The following is a 21286-nucleotide window of genomic DNA, read 5'->3' as shown; positions in this document are numbered from 1 at the left end:
CAAGGGGAGCTGTAAAAATGATTTTAAAAAATTATTAGGGGTTAACTTTTCTGGTCGCACCTCTTACATTATTACGTGTAACACGAATGGAGTCTGACCTGGACACAGATCTGATATCGTGTCGAGGCCCTGTTGCTCTTTTAGTTTGCTGTGGCCAGAAACGGAGAGGGAAATTTTGGGGGCAATGATGTGGGGTGTGAATTTTAAGGATGATCGTTGGTGTCGTGTCGTGAATTGTTTTGAAATTACGTCAGAGGGTTGTTGCTGGATAATATTGTGTGTAATAAAAAAAAGATCAGATTTTTCCATCATGCATGATGATGACTACAATCGGGGCTTCACTCACGGCAATTCCCCCAGCTGCCTTGCCAGTCTAATAGATGCGAGTCCAAATGTTGCACAGAATTACATAAACTGTGCAACAACAACAACCGCCGCCATTCGCCACTAAGTGGCGGTGACGTCACCACGACGCTTGTGCCAGGCCATGTGCACCTTGAGACCACGTAAAGTGTCGCTGGCAGGAGGTCACGGGGCAGACCCAGATGCCACAGGTCGACTGACTGAGATGACTGGCTGATGCACCACCTTTGCCCCCTACTGTGCCAACTTGCTGTGCCAACTTGCTGTGCTTTAGCCACCCGGTGCTCTGTTGTGAGCATGCATGCATACACACACACAAAGAGCCCCCGCATAGCCTTAACAGACTGTTGGAGCAAGTGCTGTTCGCGAGCACCTATGAAGGCCAGCACGGCACACGAGGTAGTGGTTGGCCAGCACCACACCCAACCGCCTTTGTCTCTCTAGTGGCGATGCTTACACACCATACCGGGTACTCATTTGAGGCTGAGTCGACCTGGGGGAGGCCCACGATCGATTAAAATAATCGTCACTGGTGTTGGCCATGAGCGGGAATCGAACTCGGGTCGTCGGGTTCGTAGAGCAGCGTGCTAACCGCAGCACCACCGCTCCCCATCGTGTACGTGTGTATTAATACATAATACATACATACAACTATACAGACACACATACAAACACATTTATTACCAAGTTTATTTTTTGTGTTCCTTTTCTGTTTCAGGTCACTGCAACATCACACGCATCGACAATTCAGTTCCAGATAATTGCAAGATACATGTAAGGTCCCTAGAATCGTTACCCTCCCCACGTTCTCCGCTGTTCTTTGTCACAGTAATCCATTGTAGCGTTTGCATAGGAGCAAGGCGGCTGGAAATGACCAGGTTAAACTCCACATGGATTAAGAAGCGACATCAATTCTTCACCACGGCCTTCCGACAGATTCGTTTTAAAATTTCCTTTTAGCAATGAAACATGAACTGTGAACCAGCTGTAAACTACAGTGGTAGTTCTCATGGCTTCTGGACCCCCCATCTCTCCTCTTCCAGTAGGGGCCACTGATGTTCAAATGAGTGGCGGCTACCTCTCAGGTACGACAACCAGGCGTGTCACACAGTGCTCGAGCATAGCTTCCGGGAAGTCCCGTGGCCTCGGGTTTTCTCAAAGCTAAACGCAGAGACTACTGGTATCACTCTGCCTGTGAAGTTTAACGGTGCAAGTGTCCTCGTCATGAAATTAGCCCAGTGGAAACGGGCAATGTGGCCCTGTGTTATTCAATGCCACTTTCCAACTTAAGTTTCATTTCATTTATCCTGACAACTCCATTCTATATGAATGGAGGAGTCAAGATGAATACAAAAAATATTGAATAGATTTAGATGATGGGGCCTGAAGTCGATACTATTTGTGCAATGCGACTGAGTTTTAGACCAATAGATGATTAGAGAACAAAAACTCACGACACTCATCATTACCACTGCCTTACAATTAATTGTTATTTGACAGGGCTAATGTTGATCATGGTGAGATTTTTTCAACCTGGGCGTTTTCAGAACTGCCAATGGACTGCCTTAATGTCTTATTTTATTTTGCAACACATCAGACTACCACGTTGTAAGCGCATTCGGCTTTCAATACCCCCACGGTGCCGCTGCGGTGTCGCGTTATTCGCTGCGCATTCGTAAATTGTAAAATGTTGTAGCCGAACGCATATTTCACATGCTCGCGTAATGTCGCGACCTTCTCTGTGACCCATGCACACACTTTGCCACATTTATCGCCGACCGTGTGAACAACACGACACCAAAACGCGGAGGCAGTGGCGGCAGCAGAACGGTAATGGGTGGGGGTGGTGGCGGCAGTAGACCAGTGTTCTGGATTTTGATGTAACATCTCGCGGTGCGAAATACACACTCCCAAAGCTTGTCCTGAACACTTGGCTTTGAGAAGTGAAAAAGTTCGACTATGTGTCTCAACCAGAAAAATGAGACAACCTCCCACCACTGTGCCCCCCGCCCCCTTCCCCAACTCAGTAAATACATCGAATGAAAAGTGGAATATTACGTGAGGATTTGGGGATGTCCGGAGTAGGCCAGAGGGCTCTGTGGTCATCACACCAGCACACACCAGCCTTTATATTCAGGGCTTAGAATTCAACATTAGGCCACTCATCAAAGACTACGAGAACACTGTCAAACAAACGTGCCATTTGCTATCTTGTGCAGATGTGAAAAGTCACATATAATCTCATGGTCCAAATGTGGAGAGTTATCCACAATAACTGAGTTGCCCTTTGCTAAATCTTTGCTGGATATAAAAGCTTCTGTGCCTGTGCTGAACCGTGAGCAGAACGAGTCAGTTCTGTACCAGACTGCTGCAAGGCAACATTTGTAATATAATTACCGTGTGTGTGTATACATTTATATTTAAATGTGGAACGGTTCCAGATTCTGTATGAAATGCAATTACCAAGTCCATATTAAAAAAAAATCTTTAAATTGCCAGTACAGTGATATTACATGATTTAAAATACAAAGTGATAGGCAAAATGTCATGCCCTATCACGTGTACGTTTAAAAATACCAGTTATGTTTAGATGAGAGCGGTGGTAAGAATTGCTTGATATTTCTAAATGAATGGAAGGAGAGAATGCAGGATTTGATGGGGGGGAGGAGGGGGAGGGGTAAAGACCGGTTTTGTATTTTTTAATGGCTTTTTTAAAGACATCCTTTATGGATGGGTCAAAATGTGACCTCATCATCGAATAGGTCACTCACTGCCTTGCGCTGGCAAATGTATACGCTTCTCAATGCATGTGCTAGATATAGCCTTATCGGCGCATCGTGCATCAGAGCATCATGCTCCGGAGCATCATACGTCGCTGAATTGTAACATCACAGAAAACACATCAGAGTGCAAACATCCAAAGCTTCGTACATAAATGGTTCTCGCAGGGACAGCGTACAGGGTGTTGTTGTTGTTGTTGTTCTTCAAGTGCTGGGAACCTGTGAAAGGGCATATACAATTCACTTGGTTGTTTTTATTATTATTAAGTTTACCTCTGCATGACCGACCTATTGACAGACGGAAAATTTGCACACACCCATCGTACCTTTTGTCTGGTGGCGAATAGCTCCAAACGATCACACTTTTATCAAGCAGCTTCTCTAAAGGGCATTCCTCCTTTGTGTAAAAAAAAAAGTCGTAACTTTTTAAAATTATTTTATTGCACAGGCAACTGTGTGCAACATCTATAGGGCAAGTTCTATTTTCGTAAGCAAAATGGCGTATTTTATTTAATGAGTTGCTAATTGTCAGAATTGTATTGATATTGATGTATTTAATGTGATCATATGAAGTTGGCATTGATGTTTTATTTATAAATTGATTACGATTATATTCGCAAAGCTAAGCCACTGACGCATTTATAATTAGTCATTGGTTGTACTTATGACATTCATACTGGTTTTAGCAGTTATTAAATTACTGTTTTTATATGTTAAAGCTATTAATATCACATTTATAAAGCCATTACAAAGCTTCAACACGACTATGCTCACAAGCAGTGTTACATTACTGGAGTTAATTTGCCCATTTAATACCTTTGGTGTAAAGAAAAGACGCCTCCATGAATGGAATCATGCTAAACGATGACATTGCAAGTCAGATTATTTGCTCTTTGACAACTTCTAGAATCATAATCGCCAATCATTCTCCCTGCACTAGGGAATAAAAACCAATCCCATAGTAGTTCAGTGTTAAGTTTTACAATTGTAAGACATTCTAATTATCACCGTTATTTAATATCCTATTTTTAAATTACGACCGTTATACGGAATCACAGTACGTAGTATTGATTTATTAAATACACTACATATATATCTAAAAAAATATGTATATTAAGTGAATGTTTCACCAAAATGGGTCTCATCATGTTGTGAGACTACTGCCGTGAGAATGTGGAATTATCCACTGCTTTTTTTTTCGATTTTAAGCTTTCGTGACTGCATGGATTCATCTTCTTGGTTCTTTCGGTAAATTCACGTAGAAGGGAAATAATAAAATAAAATAAAAAAAATTTATGTTTTAATTTTATAATGATTTTTTTTTATTTCCCTTCCACGTATCCACTGCTTGTTCGAAGCCACGAAGCGAGCTGAGGGCTACTCAGGAGCTCAATCACGCAGCAGGGAGACACTTTGACTCCACGACTGTAATTTTCCCCAAATGTGATGGGCAAGTGGGGCGCGCCTTGTGAGCGATGTGGGGATCCACGGCCCAGCCCTCGCTGCTTGTGCAATCAACTTGTGCGGTACATTTCCGATGAATGAAACCATTCGGGCCTTGACCGAAACTACTTCCAGTTTAAAGATGAAATTTTTCACCTTCAACGACTTTCTGTTTTTTTGTATTCCCCGTTTACTTAACTATTATTTTCCAATTACCTAGCCATCCTGCCTTAACTTTCGCTTTTAACTCCGTGTTGGCAACACCGACTCTGTTGGCGGCTGCGATTCACCTCGCTCGCGCGTCTCATTGCTTTGTTGTGACCTTTGCTCGGCCCCCGGTGACCGTGAGCTCTTCCCATGGCTGCAATTTCATCACCAGTGGGGGGGGGGGCGGTTTGTGTCGATTGCTTTTTTTTGGTTCCTTGAGACGTTGTTCGCGTGTCGCGTCCAAGCTTGGCGGCTGGCGCGATCACACAAAACGCCGGAATAACCCCCCCCCCCCCGAGGTTGCTGCTGCAGAGATGCGAGAGGGCTCCCGCTGCGACACGAAACAAACAAAAATTCTGGAAAAAATAAATGAAAAAAATATGGGGAAAAAATTCTGAAAAAAACGCCTCGCTCCGTGAAAAAAAATCGCAAAAAGAAAAGCTCCTGAAAAAAATGAGGTTTTTTTGCTCTTTCAGTGGCCTTTCGCTCGACATAAATAGTGCGGGACAGGCGAAACGGTTTAAGTTTGCCCAGCCGGTCCTGGACATTGCACTTGAGAGAGAGGAAATACCCCCCCCACACACACACGCGCACACAAACTTGTCATCGGTGGCCGCAGATCAAAAGGTAGCGCTGAGTGAGGGCCCAGGCGAGACGGGAGAGGGCGATTTCGGCCCATTAGCAGACAAGCTGTCGCCCGGGAGGCAGCTAAAATGTTTGATGGACGGATGGCCACAGAAACCGATGATGGCCTCGTGACACCACGAGTCACGGTGGGATTCACGGCGTCCACGTGGCAAAGTCACGGGCAGCCTTCAAGGCGGCCCTCGCTGCCGATTTGGTGGACGGAATTATCCTTGAAGTCTCGTGGCGCTCTTCGTGTTGACTTCTGTTTAATCCTGCGCTCAGATTTGCATAAACGCACGAACACCGTCGCTCTTTCATCGGCAATACGTTGACTTCACCACAACAGGGACTTACAGATGTAAATTCTCACTCAAGTGAAACATCAAATGAGAGGACGCGGCTTGGGCTGACAGCCGTTTGCTAAAACGGTATTGGAAAGTGCCTCCTCCCTCTCTCAAAAGATCACATGTAGATACATTTATAAGTGTGTACGCGTAACAGTAGTAGTGTATATACAGTAGTAGTGCATCTATATATGTAAAGTACTCAAAAATGCTCATACAGTGTAGTTCATGTACAGTATTTGGTCTAAACACGTGCCTGACGGGAAGGAGAAAAACATGAAATCTTTCTCGCGTCGTGAATGCGGTCATTTCTTGAAATGCGGTTTTGTGAAAGTGCTGTTGGCGAGCAGCACCTACGAAGGCTGGCACTGTGGCACACGAGGGGTGGGTGGCCAACACACACCGCCCGTCCGCCTTTGTCTCCCCGGTGGCGATGTTTACTACACACCGCACCATGTACTCATTTGAGGCTGAGTCGACCTAGGCGAGGCCCGGTTTAGATAATCGTCACTGGTGTTGGCCAGGTCGTCAGGTTCGTAGCCCAGCGTAGCGCTAACCGCTACGGCAAAAATGCCCCGTGAACCCCATCACCACCAACAACAACCACCACCACACCCCTGTCACCGCCACTCTAAGCCCAGCAGGCTTGTGGACATTGCTTTGTTCCATTTCAACCCCCCTGCTTAGCACACTCGGGAGAAAGCTTTCCGGGAAGCGCCTGGTCCCATCGCCTTACAAGTGAGGGCGGTGGTCGTCTCGTGCCTCCATCCCGGATAAGCGGGTGGCTTTGAAATTGGTGGCAATGAGATTCCAACTGCGGTAAGGTAAAGACAGAGGTGCAGCCCTGCGTGCCACTGCTGACAACCTTTCGAGTGGGTGATTTGGCCTATTCTTCCAGACCTCTAGGAAGAAGTTGGAGTAGCCACACTTTACCCAACCACACACGACCTGCCAGTAGAGTAAATGTCCAAGTACAGTCAGTAACACGGTATAGATACAAAGGGCCGTGAAAATAATTTCAATTCAGTTTCAATAACAAAACTATGAAAACATAGAAGAATAGGTTTTACCCTTTCTGGCAATAAAACAGGTGTTAAGATGTTCAAACCACCAGATAGAACCCACTTGCAAGGAATCATCTGCATTAACCACACTACTTGTGGTGGACATGCAAACAAAACATGCTGTGATAATTATATATGACATTGTCTTTGAAACTGATTGGTCTACACCAGAGACAGCCTTCTGTATGGCCTAGTCTCACCAGTGTCAGACCAGAGACCGCCAAAAGGCGAACAGCGCAAAGACAATGCACGTGTCACTCACATCTTGGGGTGAGCAGCTATATCATGAGACTTTTTTTTTGCCAGTATCAACGTATGAAAAATAATAGGCTTTACCCTTTCTGGCAATAACACAGATGTTGTTAAGATGTTCAAACATCAAATAGAAACCTTTTGCAAGGACTCAAGTATACATTAACCATACGTACTTGGTACTGACGAAAAAAGATCCTAATAATAAAACTAAATGTCTGGTGTTAACATGGCTGAGTGGCCAAGGGTACGAACAACCACTTCTTTATAACGTGCTTCAAACTAAACTATTTTGAAACTAAACTTTTTATTTTACCAGGTAAGGCCCACTGAGCTTTATCGCTCCTTTTCAGAATCTATATAGCTATATAGCTCAACGAAGTGGCTTATCACGTTGAAATGTAAAGCAGCCAAATACTCTAAACGCATGATGTTAATTCTAAATGTGGAGGAAACAACCGGAGGTCCTGGATAAAGATCCACACGACCATGGAGAGAACATGCAAACTCCAAATGTACAGGTGTCAGGGTCAGGATTTAATCCACGACCTCCTGTATATCGGGCGAGGTAATTAACATCTTGCCACAGTACGTGAGCTAACACTAGTCCCTCACTTTAAATGTGGGATGCCACCCATGATTACACGAGGTTTTCAGGTGTGGTCTTATTTCAAGGTCTCAGCCTGACCACCAATAACGACAATCCTAAAAGCATTTTGTATACATAGTTGTCTTCACTTCATCCGGAACAGCCCTGGGGTTTGAGAAATAAAATGTATGAGATGGCTGATGTAAGGAGAACCCATCTTTACAGAGCAGAAATGAGAGCCATCAAATGTTCGGCGAGACTAAAGTGACACCAGAAATAGTTCAATGTTAACATCATCCGGTGTTGTCCCTTGTTTTGACAAAGAAAAAAAACCCATGTGATGTTATTCTCATTTTAAAAGCAAACATTTATACGAGGGAAATAAAATAATAAATGATTTAACTCCAAGGGGTGATGTTAGGTATAATGAATATAAATAACTTGAGGTGGAGTCATGAATGTTTACCCCCTTCCTATTCTCAAATGTTTGCAAAGACACATTGTAAATAAATGTATACAATTATACACACACGCATCAATTCGAGCATGGACATCTAAACAGCCACTCTATTCATTAGCTAAATGTTTGCATTTTCCTTCATTTTCAATCATTTACGGTAATTGCTTGTAATTAACTATTTCTAATCTTCACAGAAATGAACTTGCATTTTTTTAAACCATCAAAAACACTTTCAGACAGCACGATTTAACTTGACATTTGTAAACATGTAGTTATTTCTACTTTTTTTTACAACAGTGTATTCCACGAACGATAACGTATGTGCATTGAATAATATATGCATTTTTATAAATGCTACATGTAAAATAATGGATTTTCTGTAAAAAAATAAATAGCTAGGTAAATAAATAAATCAATATAATAGTAAATTAATGCACTAATCTCACAGTTGTGGGCCTGTGTTGTATTAGCTGCTGCGAGCAGTGCAGGCATATGCCGCAGTGAGACTACACGGAGCTTATTTAAAAGTCTGTCAGAAATTCAATGAATAACATTTGAAGGTGGAGGGAACATCTACTGTTGAAGGGGGCACTATTGCAAATCTGCAGCGCGCTGTGTAGTGATGCACAAAGTTCCCATAAAATATGCAACGGTGCAGAGGTCAACGCTCAAGTTTCACCACCAGCTAACACAGATGATGCGCCGATGTCCAACACACACACGATGCACCACCAGCTGTGCCAAGCTCCCCGACGTTTCCCCCGCTATGAATTCAGACGTGCGCTTACACTGCCAGAATAAAACCCAACAGCGTCTGCTCCTTCTCCACCTGCCTGTGTAGTTACGGCTGCCCGGTGGCCACCAAGAACTTCTACTGCTACACTATTGGCAGGTGGTGGTGGTGGTGACGGTAAAAGCTGCTGTTCCATGGCAGAGTCTCTGACAGCGGTAGAAGCTCTGCTGTCGGAATGGGCATCTATGGCACAGAGTCGCGCCATTTGTGTTTTCACCTACACCTGCTCGCCAACTCAAGGTACTCTTCTCCAGGCTCCCGCTAAGAAACCGGCCGAGTCGGGAGAGACGCACCCCATGGAGACATTGTCGATCGCCGATTTCCTCCCTCCCTCATATCTCTTCCAGGCAGTCGATGGGCACCAGGCCCTTCTTGCGGCCGCTCTGCACGCGCACCAAGCCCTGCGAGGGCATGCTGGCCTTCTCCACGCAGATCTGCCGGGGCCGGGAGCATGACGAGGGGGCGGGCGAGACACCGGGGGACAGCGTGAAAATGGAGAGGAGCGGGTGAGTGATGGTTGCATTAAAGATGAAAGGTGAAAGAAAGCCCAAATTTTAAAATTGCGTGTCACGTATGAATAAGTATATAAATGAAAACTGACATGTTATTCATCACATGAAAACGCAGAATAAGCACATCGCAATTAAATAACTAGAGTGAAGAAGAGAGATAGATGTGGGGAGAAAACAAATGCAGACAAATCAGCCTTGTGAACGGGCATACAAAGCAACAGATGTACACAGATATTCATTTGGAAGCTTCAGATAAGAAGAGCGAGCTCATGAAATTGCATCAGAGGGGAGCCACAAAGCTTCCATTTACAATGAAACCCAGCCGCTCTGCTCATTCCACGTTTGCACCTCTTGTGCACGCTATGTGAATGCAGAGAGACCACATCCTGAGCAATGGAGCACAGTGCATTCATTGCTTTTGGTTAAGGCACATGTGTGTCTGTGGGCATGTGTAACCATGTATGTGTATCAGGAGCAGCGGAACCGTGGTTTCTCGCACTATACCGCAATTTTGTAGCCTGCGTTCATTCCTGGCCATGCAGAAATGAAACCAGGCCCTGCCCAATTGAAATATAAACCTGGCTGTAGTCTACGCTACCTTTATTTGGCATAAAATGAGAAATCAGCACTTTTTGGATATAGGCATGGGAGCGTATGTGGGCAAATGTGTGTGGGTACTTCTGTGTGCATGTGGGCATGGGTGTGTGTAGTCGTACGTGTGAGGACATGGGTATGCAGCGCTTAGGGTCCTGTACTGTGAACCCAGAAAGCTAAATTTGATTCCGAGCCATGGCCAACATCAGCAATGAATATCTGAACCAGTTCTGGATCATTCTGACATCGACTCAGCCTTAATTGAGTACCTGGTGCAGAGTGTGTAAAAAATCAGCACCGGGGAGATGAAGGTAGCTGGGCGTGGTGCTGGCCACACCACCCCCTCATTCTCTGCCGGCCTTAATAGGCGCTTGCCAATAGCACTTGCCCCAATAGCCGGCATGGCATTATGGGGAATATTTGTGTTTGTGTGCAGACACACGTGTGCACGTGTGAGCGGGCATGACATGCACATGGGCATGGATGCACACGTGCACGAGCATGTGCGTGGATATCTTCGCAGCAGCTTTTGGCTAACCATTGAACAAAGACGATCACCGCATCGCGCGCTTTCAGATGCGCTCCTAGGGCCATCTGGAACGCTCTTCCGATAGTATGAAGCCACTGGAGCGATGCACTTTTAAATGATCGAGATTGACAAACTCATTTCTTGAGGACTGCTTTTTGTGTTCAGCTTGTCGCCCTTCCCCCCCGCACCTCCGATGAGCACGGTTGGCTGCGTACAACACACGTGGAACATAGACACGCGCACCCCGCTCTGCCCGTGCGAGCGCTACCTGCTCGAGGTTGAGCGCCAGGTGGCCGTGCTCGCGGGTGCCCGCGCACGCGCGCACGCAACGGAACACGCGCTCGCCCGGCCGCACCCGCTGCACGAAGTTGGCAGGGAAGAAGCCGACGCGGTCATCGATCCGGCCCTGGGGTTCACAGCGACAACGCAGGGTAGAGAGAGGGGGGGTGGGAGGGCGCAGAGCGATCGGTCGAGGTGCGGCATGAAGACGGGCGGACGATAACCGGCAGAGGAGATGTTCACGATTGCGTCAATTGATCAAGGTGATATCGATTCTGAGGCTCGTGATGCGTGCTTCGAGTCACCCGTGTAGGAATCGATGTTTTTTTTTAATTTGTGTGCACCGTGACCCCGGCAGCCACCGGTGACTGTTACATTTACCACGAATGAAAAAAAAGACTTGAGGTGGCTTGGGTTGGCTCAGGGGTCTGAGCAATGAGCCATCACCGCTGAGATCCTGAATTCCGAATCCTCACATCATGCCGAAAAAACAACTTGAAAAAAATTATGGCAGAAAAGAAGAGATTCCATTCTATAACCTAATTTCCAGAAAAGACTTGTGTTGAGATATTATCTTCATCATTACCATTTACATATATCTTTATATGTATATTAATATATGTAGACAAGGCTCACTGTTGTTCAAGTGTGTTAAAATAAAAACCTGAAATTGTGAAATGTACAACTGAAACTGTTGCATTGTGATAAAATAAATGATAAATAAATATGATACCACCGATGGAATTAGTTTATAACATTCAATAACAGCACGTTGTTTTATGTCTTTGTTTACAAATATACTCCATGATAAGAGTGCCTTGGATTATCTCTCTGAGCCAAAGGGATACTCAGTACATCCAATAAAAAGCAATGCAATATTTCGCAGATGTAGATCAGTCAATGTGATATTTCACATAAGAGTTTAAAATAGAGAAAGATGTCCTTTACCGACAAGAATTGATGTTTACACATCAATATGGTCATATAGTCAATACTGATACAATCCGACATGCACGCACACACGCATCACACACACACATACTCCTCTGAATCTTTTTCACTGACTGCGATCAACATGTGAGTGCTCATTTTCATAATCAAGCTTTATACAATTGTGCCTGCCTGTACGTGCCCGGCATGTGATTCCATCTACTACGTGTGCTGGTGCTAATAATAGTAGGCATGCCGCAATGCACAAATACATCGGCTGAATTAAATATTTAAACTCGTTTCTGATTTCTTTTTTTTAGCTGCTGCTGCTGTTATGATAAAACATTTATTGAAAATATTTTACCAAAAAACTTACCTTCCACCACTCTTCGTTGGAATCGTCAACAATTGATAGGATGTCTCCGGGCCTGGAAAATAGAACACAAAGATCTCCATGTAGTCAATAATAATGATTAACATTTATTTACCCAGGAAATTCACACTTGAGTCTCAAAAGTATGTTTAAAGGGGTCCGAATACGTGTTTGCAGTGGAGCCCGATGTTGCTGTGCGTTTTACAAATTGAGTAATTTGTGGAAATGCTTTTTCTCATCTGTCATGTTTATTATATTCTTTGGGTCTTTCGGTAAAGCCAAGTAGATAGAAAAATAATACAATTATCACGACGTTTCGATCACAACACATTATTTTTCTATCTACGTGGCTTTACCGAAAGACCCAAAGAATATGAATTCCTGCAGTCACGAAAGCCTTAAGTCAAGATGCTTATTATAATCAAGGGTTATACAATTGTGCCTGTAAGGTGCACAGCATGTGATCCATTGGCTACATCGCTGGCAATACTATGAGTACGTACGGAGGAGAAACCTTCAAGTCTGCGCTGCGGTGAGCCAATAGCAAACTGTGCCCACCTCTGCAGTGTTGTCAAGAGCAATTGGACAACACAGGCTTGACAGGTGCCCAATTATACGAGCAGCTGGAGACTGGGAGTCTAACTGGTAGATGTGGCCACAGACAGGGCTAGATGAACACCTCCGCACACCGCGTCATTCGTTGAGCTTTATAGCGCAGCACGCCAACCACTGCGTCACCGTCGCAATCATGAATTCAACTTGTAACGTGCGCAACATTCACTCGCCGTTGAAGAGAGGGAGCGGCTCAGCTGTGCGAGCAACCACTGAGAGGGGAGGAAGAAGGCTACGCACTTAGCTGGCGCCAACAATTGTCCAAGTTCTGCAGTTTTCAACATGTCACATTGTTATCGGACAATTAATGGGTATTTAAATGTGAGAGGAACCTGGAGCGCCCGGAGAAAATTCACGCTCGAGGGGGCAACATTCGATCCCCATACATAACATCAGCCTTAATGTGGGTTCACTAACAGAATTTCCTGTGCAAACTGCAATGAATCCTTGCGGCAGATTTTAGCTAGCCATCGAACAAAGACGGTCACTGCATTGTGCGTTTTCAGATGCGTTTCTGCGGCCGTCTGGAACGCTTTTTCTTCCGATATTAGGAAGCCACTGGAGCTATGCACTTTCAAATCTAAATTGAAAAAAACATTTCTTGAGAAATTATATTTGTGTTTAGTTTTGTTGTCCTTCCCCTGCACCTCCGATTATCAGGGTTGGCTACGTACGGTGCGACATAAGTTCAACATACACACATATGAAACAGTTACCGGATTCTGATGTTTAGAACCATGAGTCGATAATACGGTTACCAGTTTAGAGGTTGTCATTAATCAACCATACCACAAACCCAGAAAAACTCAACACATTCGCCAGTAAGACTGCCTTACAAGAACAATATGCAACAGGTGAGGTTTCGGGCAATTTACTTGCTATGAAGAAGGGCCCTTGCCCAAAAAGTTGCCTATCATAAAATCCTGGGCGGTATCGCGATGCACGTACTGGATGGCTAGGTCGCCGCTGTCTTGCGGCACGTACTGGGACAGTGCCACGTACTGGTACATCTGCTGAATGGACTCCATGTGCTTCAGCTGACCCCTCCGCACCTGCGCGCACAACGAAGGAGACGGACACAACAACAACAACAACGGCAGTCCACGTCGTCCCCTGACCACAGCAAAGTAACTCTCGAGTTGACAGCAAAGCCGCTCTATGGCTCGAGTCAACTTTGGGTCATTTCAAGCCAACTTCTTCTTTCGTACTATGGGTGAAAGCTTACAATTGCACGTCTGGGATGTTGATCCACTCAGTGGCTTCCTGAGATGATGCTAAGTGGAGAAATGAAGTGCCTCCCGAAACAGACCTCAGTTGGGGAGGTTAATGCGATATGTTCTGTGGTCTCAGACAATTGCTCATCAACCCAGTGTATCTTGGGCCTGCTTTAGATGCAAGTATCCCTGTATTTATATATTATATATAAATATAATTGGAAATATTTATTTCATAAACAATTTCAGGCCATTCTCAATCCACCTTTGGATGAAGGCCTCTCCAAGCCACGTGAGTCGTGGGGGGATGTTTTGTTCACCATACCCCATCACACTGATAAGTGGGGGTTAGCGACGGAGGGGAGGAAAGACTGGCTCTGATATCAAATGCCACTGACGGCTGAGAACTAACCTTGCCGGGTCCATTGCGCGGCCGTGCTAACCACTGCACCACCCCCTGCTGTGTTTACCAGTGCATGGAATTTTTCAAACGTGTATATTCCCATCATTGGGTTTTCGGAAAAGATCAATTACTTGGCCGACACGATCAAGCTTCCTGCATGCCGAGTGGCGACCTGGGACTTGAACTCAGGTCGTCAAAGATCTGAGCTCGGCGGCCCTGACGTGGCTCTCCGCTCCTGACAGGCACCCAGCCTCCTTTTCTGTCGTAACAGCCTTGATCTATCTCCTGTTGGATGGAGTTCTCCCAAAGCCATCGCCACCCAGCATGTTGCCCCGATGCAACGGTCTATTTAGCTCCTGCACACGAGCTGATTTTAGCGCTCCATCTCTGCAGTCAACGTCATCCCCCCAACCACCAAGGTGCGTTCGATCCTTTGGCTGCTATTCTGTTGTTAGGCAATTGTACCTTCCAGTGACGCGTTGTGTCCAAGCGCGCTTTTACTTCTAGATGTGAAGCTTTCGTGACTGCAACGATTCGTACTCTTAGTTTTTTCGGTAAAGTCACGTAGGTAAAAAATGAAATTAAAATTAATGAAAATAAAATAATAATAAATCACGACGTTTCGGAGGCAACACAAGTCTCCGTCATCAGGTGGGTCCGTCACAGACAGATTTGCTGTATCAAGTGAGGCAGGGATAAGAACTTGCATTTTGTAAACCCTGCCTCACTTGATACAGCAAATCTGGCTGTGACGGTCCCACCTGATGATGGAGACTTGTGTTGCCTCCGAAACGTCGTGATTTATTATAATTTTATTTTTATTAATTTTTATTTCATTTTTTACCTACGTGACTTTACCGAAAAAACTAAGAGTGCACACTTTTACTCACAGTCGATGTGACCTCTCTCAGTTGTGGTTGTCCTCGAATCTCTGTGGTCCCTCTTTCAATTCCCTCAGTCTAGTCGCAAGCGTGCACTTCCACGCCCTTCTTGTTTGATTTAGTTTGTGAATGTCAGGTCATTTACACGGATTAAAAACGTTCCGCTTTTGCAATGCAATTGTTTTTGACAAGTAGAGTGAAAAATAACCGCAAATTAGCCATGCCTGAAGTGTAATTGTCTACTAAGCACAAAGAGAACGCTAACGAGCCCGTTAATATTATCACTATTCCCTTTAGCGAAAAGCAAAAATAAAATTAGGCACGCAATTTGTCGTACTCACTGGAATATTTTTGTTATCGCATCGTGTCCTCTAAATCTCTCTCTCCTCATGTCTCAAGAGGCTTTCGTCTCGCTTATAAGCAGAGGAAATCTCCCGGTCGTGTCAGCCCGAGGCGCAGTTTGACTTCTATATTGGGGGGGGGGAGGGGGGCAGAGGTTTGCTTTGTTCCTGGCATTAGGAATCGCGGGTGCATATAATGCATGTATTTATTTTTTACCTTAATTGTACAGTAGAACTCCTCTTATCGACCACCCATGTTAACGATTAATTACATATAATTACTCAACGAAGGGCATCCATAGAGCCCAATGTGTTCGCTTACCGACGATTCCCCTGCTAACGACGGGCTGTTGTAGGCACAGTAAAAATATTAATTCATGCATCGATTAACCATGTATATTGTTATATTATGTGTTTATAATGTTGTTAGCATCTTTTGGTATTAATATCCATTGTTTACATATTATAAAGTACGTTGTTTCGTGTGAAAAACGGTAACTTGCGATGCAATTGGAACGAATTAAGCCTTCAGTGTGTATTTCCCAGACTCGCTTAACGCCCAAATCACTTAACGGCCGGTTCCGCAGGAACCAATTGGCATCATGATGAGCGATTCTTCTGTAACCGACTGAAAATAAATGAACGAAGGTGTCCAGTTTTGGGGGGGGGGGGCATTGCCCCCCGTGCCCCCCATGGTACTGCTCTGTCGGCCTCACCGGAGTCGGCTTCTTAGGCTTGTCGCCAGCGCCCGTGTCCTCAGAGCCCGTCCCAGCGGGAGACATTTTCTCTGTGGGGGAAAAAGACAACAACAACAACAGCAAGTTGTGACGCACTCCGTTTTTAAACAACAACAACAACAATAATGATGATGATGTTATAATCGCAATTATAATAAAATAAAGACGCAGCAGAGCTGCAAATGTCTTTCCATAAACGAGTGTCCGAGTCAAACACCCATTAAAGTTCTTCACTCACCCAGCCCCTTTTCCCCACATCACACTCTTCTGCGCCCCGGTGCTTGAGCATCAATCGGACAAACATATCTAGGAGTTACCCTTTGGTTGTTTCGCTAAAGTCACGTAGAAAGAAAATGAGTTAAATAATAGAGGACGACGTTTCGATTGCAACACAAGCAACCGTCATCAGGTAGAACTAAATTTGAGAGACAAAACACAGACACAGAGACACACAGACAGACAGAGAGAGACTCACACAGAGACACAGAGAGAGACAACACAGAGAGAGACAACATAGAGACACACAGACAGACACACAAGCAGAGAGAGACACCACAGAGACACACAGAGAGAGACACACAACATAGACACACAGAGATCCAATTCCTCTCTGTCGAGGCCTTAAATAGAGAGGAGGGGCAGAGAGAGAGGTGGGTTTGCTGGGGCAGCTTGCTGGAGCAGAGAAAATTCAAGTTTATATATTGGAGTGTTGCTCATCTACCCATTCCTGAATGTACCGTGCCCACTTTGCTAGCTCTCACGTGTGTGTGTGTGTGTGGTGCTGGCCACCCACCCCCTCGCGTACCTTTTCGGCCTTCATAGGTGCTACTCGCTAACAACACTTGCCCCAACAGTCTGCTGAAGGCTACACGGGGGATCTTTGTCTTTGTTTTGAGTATGTGGGGAGCGGCAGGGTGCTGGTTAGCGCTTTGCCGCTACAAACCTGGCAAGCGATTCCCACTCATGGCCAACATAAGCAACAGATATCTGAATCAGTTCTGGGCGCCCCCTAGGTCGACTCAGACTCAAATTAGCACCCGGTAGGGTGTGTAAACATCACCACTGGGGAGACAAAGATAGCCGGGCATGGTCAAAGTCACATCACCCCCTTGCGTACCGTATTGGCCTTTGTAGGTGCTGGTTAACAGCACTTGCCCCAACAGCCTGTGTACCTTATATGGGGGGGGGGGGATCTTTGTCTTTGTTTGAGCATGAGTGCGAGTGACTTGGTTCCATAGCGTACACGCACACCTGTACCTGGCTGGCTGTCTGCCTTGGTGGCTGGCTGAGTCCCCGGCGGGCCCTCTAAATGAGCATCTGGGTTCGTGGCTGGCTGAGTGGTTTGCTGGGCGGCTGGCTGGGTGGCTTGCTGAAAAGATGGCTGGGTGCCTTGCTGGACGCCCGGCATTCCTCCTCCCATGTCCATCTCTTCTGGCACATCCATGAGATCGGCGTCCTACAGGCGACCGGGGTGACGAGATGTAACACGGGGCAGTCGTTCAAAACTCACGCGTGTAAAACTCAACCTCCACCGTCACACTGATGTCACAATCACCACCATCCAACGTCGTCCAATTTGTCATCCAAAAAAAAAACTATTTGATCCACCGACCCTTAACCTCCGAAGTTCTGGATTGCTGGTGTACATTACCACCACACATCGCTGAATCTAAACCAACACCTCCAACCCAATGTGACAAATACAGCTGGGGAAGCTCACAATGTACCCACTGCAGACTAAATTTACATTGATGACATAATACAGCAGGCTCTTAAATAGCTTCACTCGTCCGGCAGAACCCGTGAAGTCGATGAGATTGTTTTGTTCGGTTAACAATAGACGATAAAAAACATCAACTTGGCTACTGAGACGCAGGGCTGCGAGTGCAAATGAAAAAAAAACCCAACTACATTTTCATAGCGAAGGGAAGGGGGGCGTGAAAAGTTAAAGCGTGTACAGCCAGGTGCCAGCACAAGCAGTGGGAAGACAAGCATTACGTTCCACACCCACAGTTGCAAGCGCACAAAACAATTGCGGATCCTCGTCATGATGTGCACTCGATTGCAGGGCAGTGGATCTAGCAGCCGGCAACTCCACTCATCGCGATCCGCCGGAGAGGCACACAAAATGTATTGCACGTCGCATAACCCCCGGTGAATGGTAAACGCGAAAACCTACACCACGGTGGGTTGCAATGACAGTGGTTTGAGAATCCCTGGTATAAAGGGTCAATTACTGACCCCACATAATTAACCTTCTAATTTCTATTTACCCCACAATGGTCTGTACTGAATTGCACCAAATAATCGTACGGCAGATGCAGCTATATCTGCAGTGCCGGGTTAAGCTCGTGCGGGGCCTGTAGCTATAAAGGGGCCCTAAATAAAAATAAAAAACACGTAAATATTAAAACACATACATTTTTTACTTGCATAGTAAAGTAATTGTATTTTTTCATTTGCTATACAGCCAGATAATTCGACACATCGCTAACGTTAAACACCCAGTCGTTCATAAAAGTTGAATGCAGTATAGTACTATAGTAATAGAGCAAGTGCAGAATCACTGAACCGGAATTAATAGCTTGAAAGCATTTAGCGCGGGGCCCTTGATAGTGCGGGGCCCGTAGCATATGCTACTTTTGCTACTAGTATAATGCGGCACTGGGTCTCTGACAGCAGTGGAATATTAAGAATAGCTCACAGCGCGACCGTGGCCACCGATCTCAAACCACGGGCCACTTGCCCGCTTCAATGATTCCTGGCAGCATATCGGATATTCACCACGAGGCGACTCGACACGCCGTCCCGCTGGACTCTACTCGTCAACTTCGACGTTGACACGTTTTTGTTGGGCGCTTAGTCTTGTGGTCCTTCGACCGCCCCCCCCGCACCTCCGATTAGCGCGGTTGGCTACGCACGGTGCGAAACAAGTCCAACGTACGCGCGTACATATTAACGTGGGTGTTTACATTCGAAGGAAGAGGGTGACATTTTTGGGTTATTCTTCTTCCTCCGCTGCCGGCCGGTGGCGTTGCGTACCATGCTACTGCTGTGTCGGCACGGCCCAGGCTCACCCTCGCATCCACGCCCTTTCACGCGCTGCGCCAGCGACGTGCCGAATCGCAGAGTCTCGTAGACCGGGTCCACTTTCTTCCCGCATCCTGCGTGATTGGAGGAAGCGGGGGAGGAGGAGGGGGAGGGTGGCATCAAGGGCCGATCGGAGGTTGGGTTGGGAGAGAGAAAGAGAGAGAGAGTCCCAGGGGAACGGGGTAGACGCACACACACACACACGCAAACACGCACGTGCAACTCGTGTGTACGTGCGCCCACGTGGGGGCTGGAAGGGACCCCACACAGCAACGCTCCCCCAAACCCCTTCCCTGGCTCTGACTGAGGATCTTGTGACTGTTTCCAATCAGAGCATTGGCGGGTCGACACACGTTAATGTAAATCAACTCGTTCTCATCGCGGTTTAGTGGGGTTTGTGCACCATGCCCTGTGCCAGCGTGTGCCGGCCAAAAGGAGCCGTGCCGTGCGAGTTGGCTGACCAACAGCGGATGAGGCTGTCTGCATCAACGCGCTGCCTTCGAGCAGTGGGAAGACAGAGACGGCGTTCGCGATTCCGTGGCATGTAAACTCAGTTGCCGGTGACGAGGAGCCCAGCTTTAGACCACTTCTGTGTACAAAGATAGGTTTGATGTCTCGGAGCAAAGGAGACATGCCTGACGGTGCTGATTATGTTATTAGATTTTAATGAAGTGTCTTTTATGGTGAAATGTAAGTATAACATGGGTAATGAGGCTTAATATGCATAATGTATTAGATACTCATGTAATTTGATCTGGCACGTCAGAATAAGTCGTGTAATATTGTTAATTTGCGTTTCCTGCTAACACGTGTCGAGGAAATATGAACCAAACGGATATCGAAATATAGGGCGCATTATTGTTTTGTGATTGTCAGAGGTGGCACCGTAAATCTACCTTCCAGGGAAAGTGGCCTAAAACGAGGAACTCCTTGAAACCTTGTTTAAAGGCACGCTTTGGCTCCACGTTTCCACGGCGTTCCGGCACCGTGTGCATGATCACCGTTCGCTGGATACACTCTACGGAAGCGAAGGTGGATTTTGTTTATCGAACGCAGTACGAGCTTCGTAAACTTGTCAGGCTTTATACCAAGTGGTAGGCTCGTGTTTAGCTCAGCATGCTTGTCCACTACCGTATAAAATAGCGATGGTATCAATTAATCAAATTGCAACCCAGCTCAGTCACACTGGGGATGCTATTGAAGCAAATAGTCTGCTGTGAAAAGCAGAGCACTGTCCGTTAACGCCGCTGCCAACGTGTTCAAATCATCAATCAGGGCGAAATTCAAAATTTTCAACGACGAATGATTGCTTTTATTCCCTGGGTAGTGAACCTCCGTGGTCAGCAACGCAGGTAGTGTTCTTACCTTACATGACAAAACACGGTATTTAGCATTATTGTGATGATGACGATGGTAATGGTGATGACGATGACGAACTCCAACAGTCTGTACAAAGAGTCGCAGCCCCCTTGTTGTAGGCCATCTCATCGCCTCGCGTGTGTGTGTTACTACCTCGAGGACATAATTGATCTCCGGTTCATCTACTAACCCGCCAAATCCAGAGCACTGGATCATAGACAGAGGCGCCACCATACCCAGCCGAAATGAAGAGAGGCCACAGTGTGGGATGGGCCACCGTGAGAGAGGCAGCACTGCAGACCACCAACATCGAATCACGAGACCCCCGTCTCGTCAGAGAACACCAATTGTGCTGCGTGGCATGGCAAAGGTACACAGGTGACAACACAGCTACTGCTGGACTTTGGGGAGAACAAGAACAACAGTAATTGGCACGTGTGATCCTCCGTGGCAGACGGTGGCATTATGATCAGCCCTGGCGTGGAGCAAATGGAGCAGCAGACGGGATAG

At 46.1% G+C, this 21286-nt stretch overlaps 1 protein-coding gene across 2 annotated transcripts in view; it reads right to left on the bottom strand.

Annotated features, from left to right (window-relative positions):
- Positions 1 to 1039: 1039 nt before the first annotated feature.
- LOC133346169 (SH3 and cysteine-rich domain-containing protein-like) overlaps positions 1040 to 21286 on the bottom strand; it is a 40622-nt gene continuing 20375 nt past the window's right edge. For both annotated transcript variants that reach the window (XM_061557634.1, XM_061557635.1), the window contains 7 exons: positions 19370 to 19491; positions 17585 to 17783; positions 16307 to 16377; positions 13700 to 13803; positions 12143 to 12194; positions 10826 to 10963; positions 1040 to 9356 (listed from right to left, as the gene is read on the bottom strand). In XM_061557634.1, coding sequence (XP_061413618.1) covers positions 9255 to 9356; positions 10826 to 10963; positions 12143 to 12194; positions 13700 to 13803; positions 16307 to 16377; positions 17585 to 17783; positions 19370 to 19491 — 788 coding nt within the window. In that variant the 3' untranslated portion in view covers positions 1040 to 9254. The remainder of the gene's footprint in view (positions 9357 to 10825; positions 10964 to 12142; positions 12195 to 13699; positions 13804 to 16306; positions 16378 to 17584; positions 17784 to 19369; positions 19492 to 21286) is intronic.

The sequence above is a fragment of the Lethenteron reissneri genome, chromosome 23, assembly GCF_015708825.2.
Source record: "Lethenteron reissneri isolate LAM-NWPU_2019-01 chromosome 23, ASM1570882v1, whole genome shotgun sequence".
In the NCBI taxonomy this organism is placed as follows: domain Eukaryota; kingdom Metazoa; phylum Chordata; class Hyperoartia; order Petromyzontiformes; family Petromyzontidae; genus Lethenteron; species Lethenteron reissneri.
Note: the sequence above shows the minus strand (reverse complement) of the source record. Positions and strands in the feature narration are given on the sequence as shown.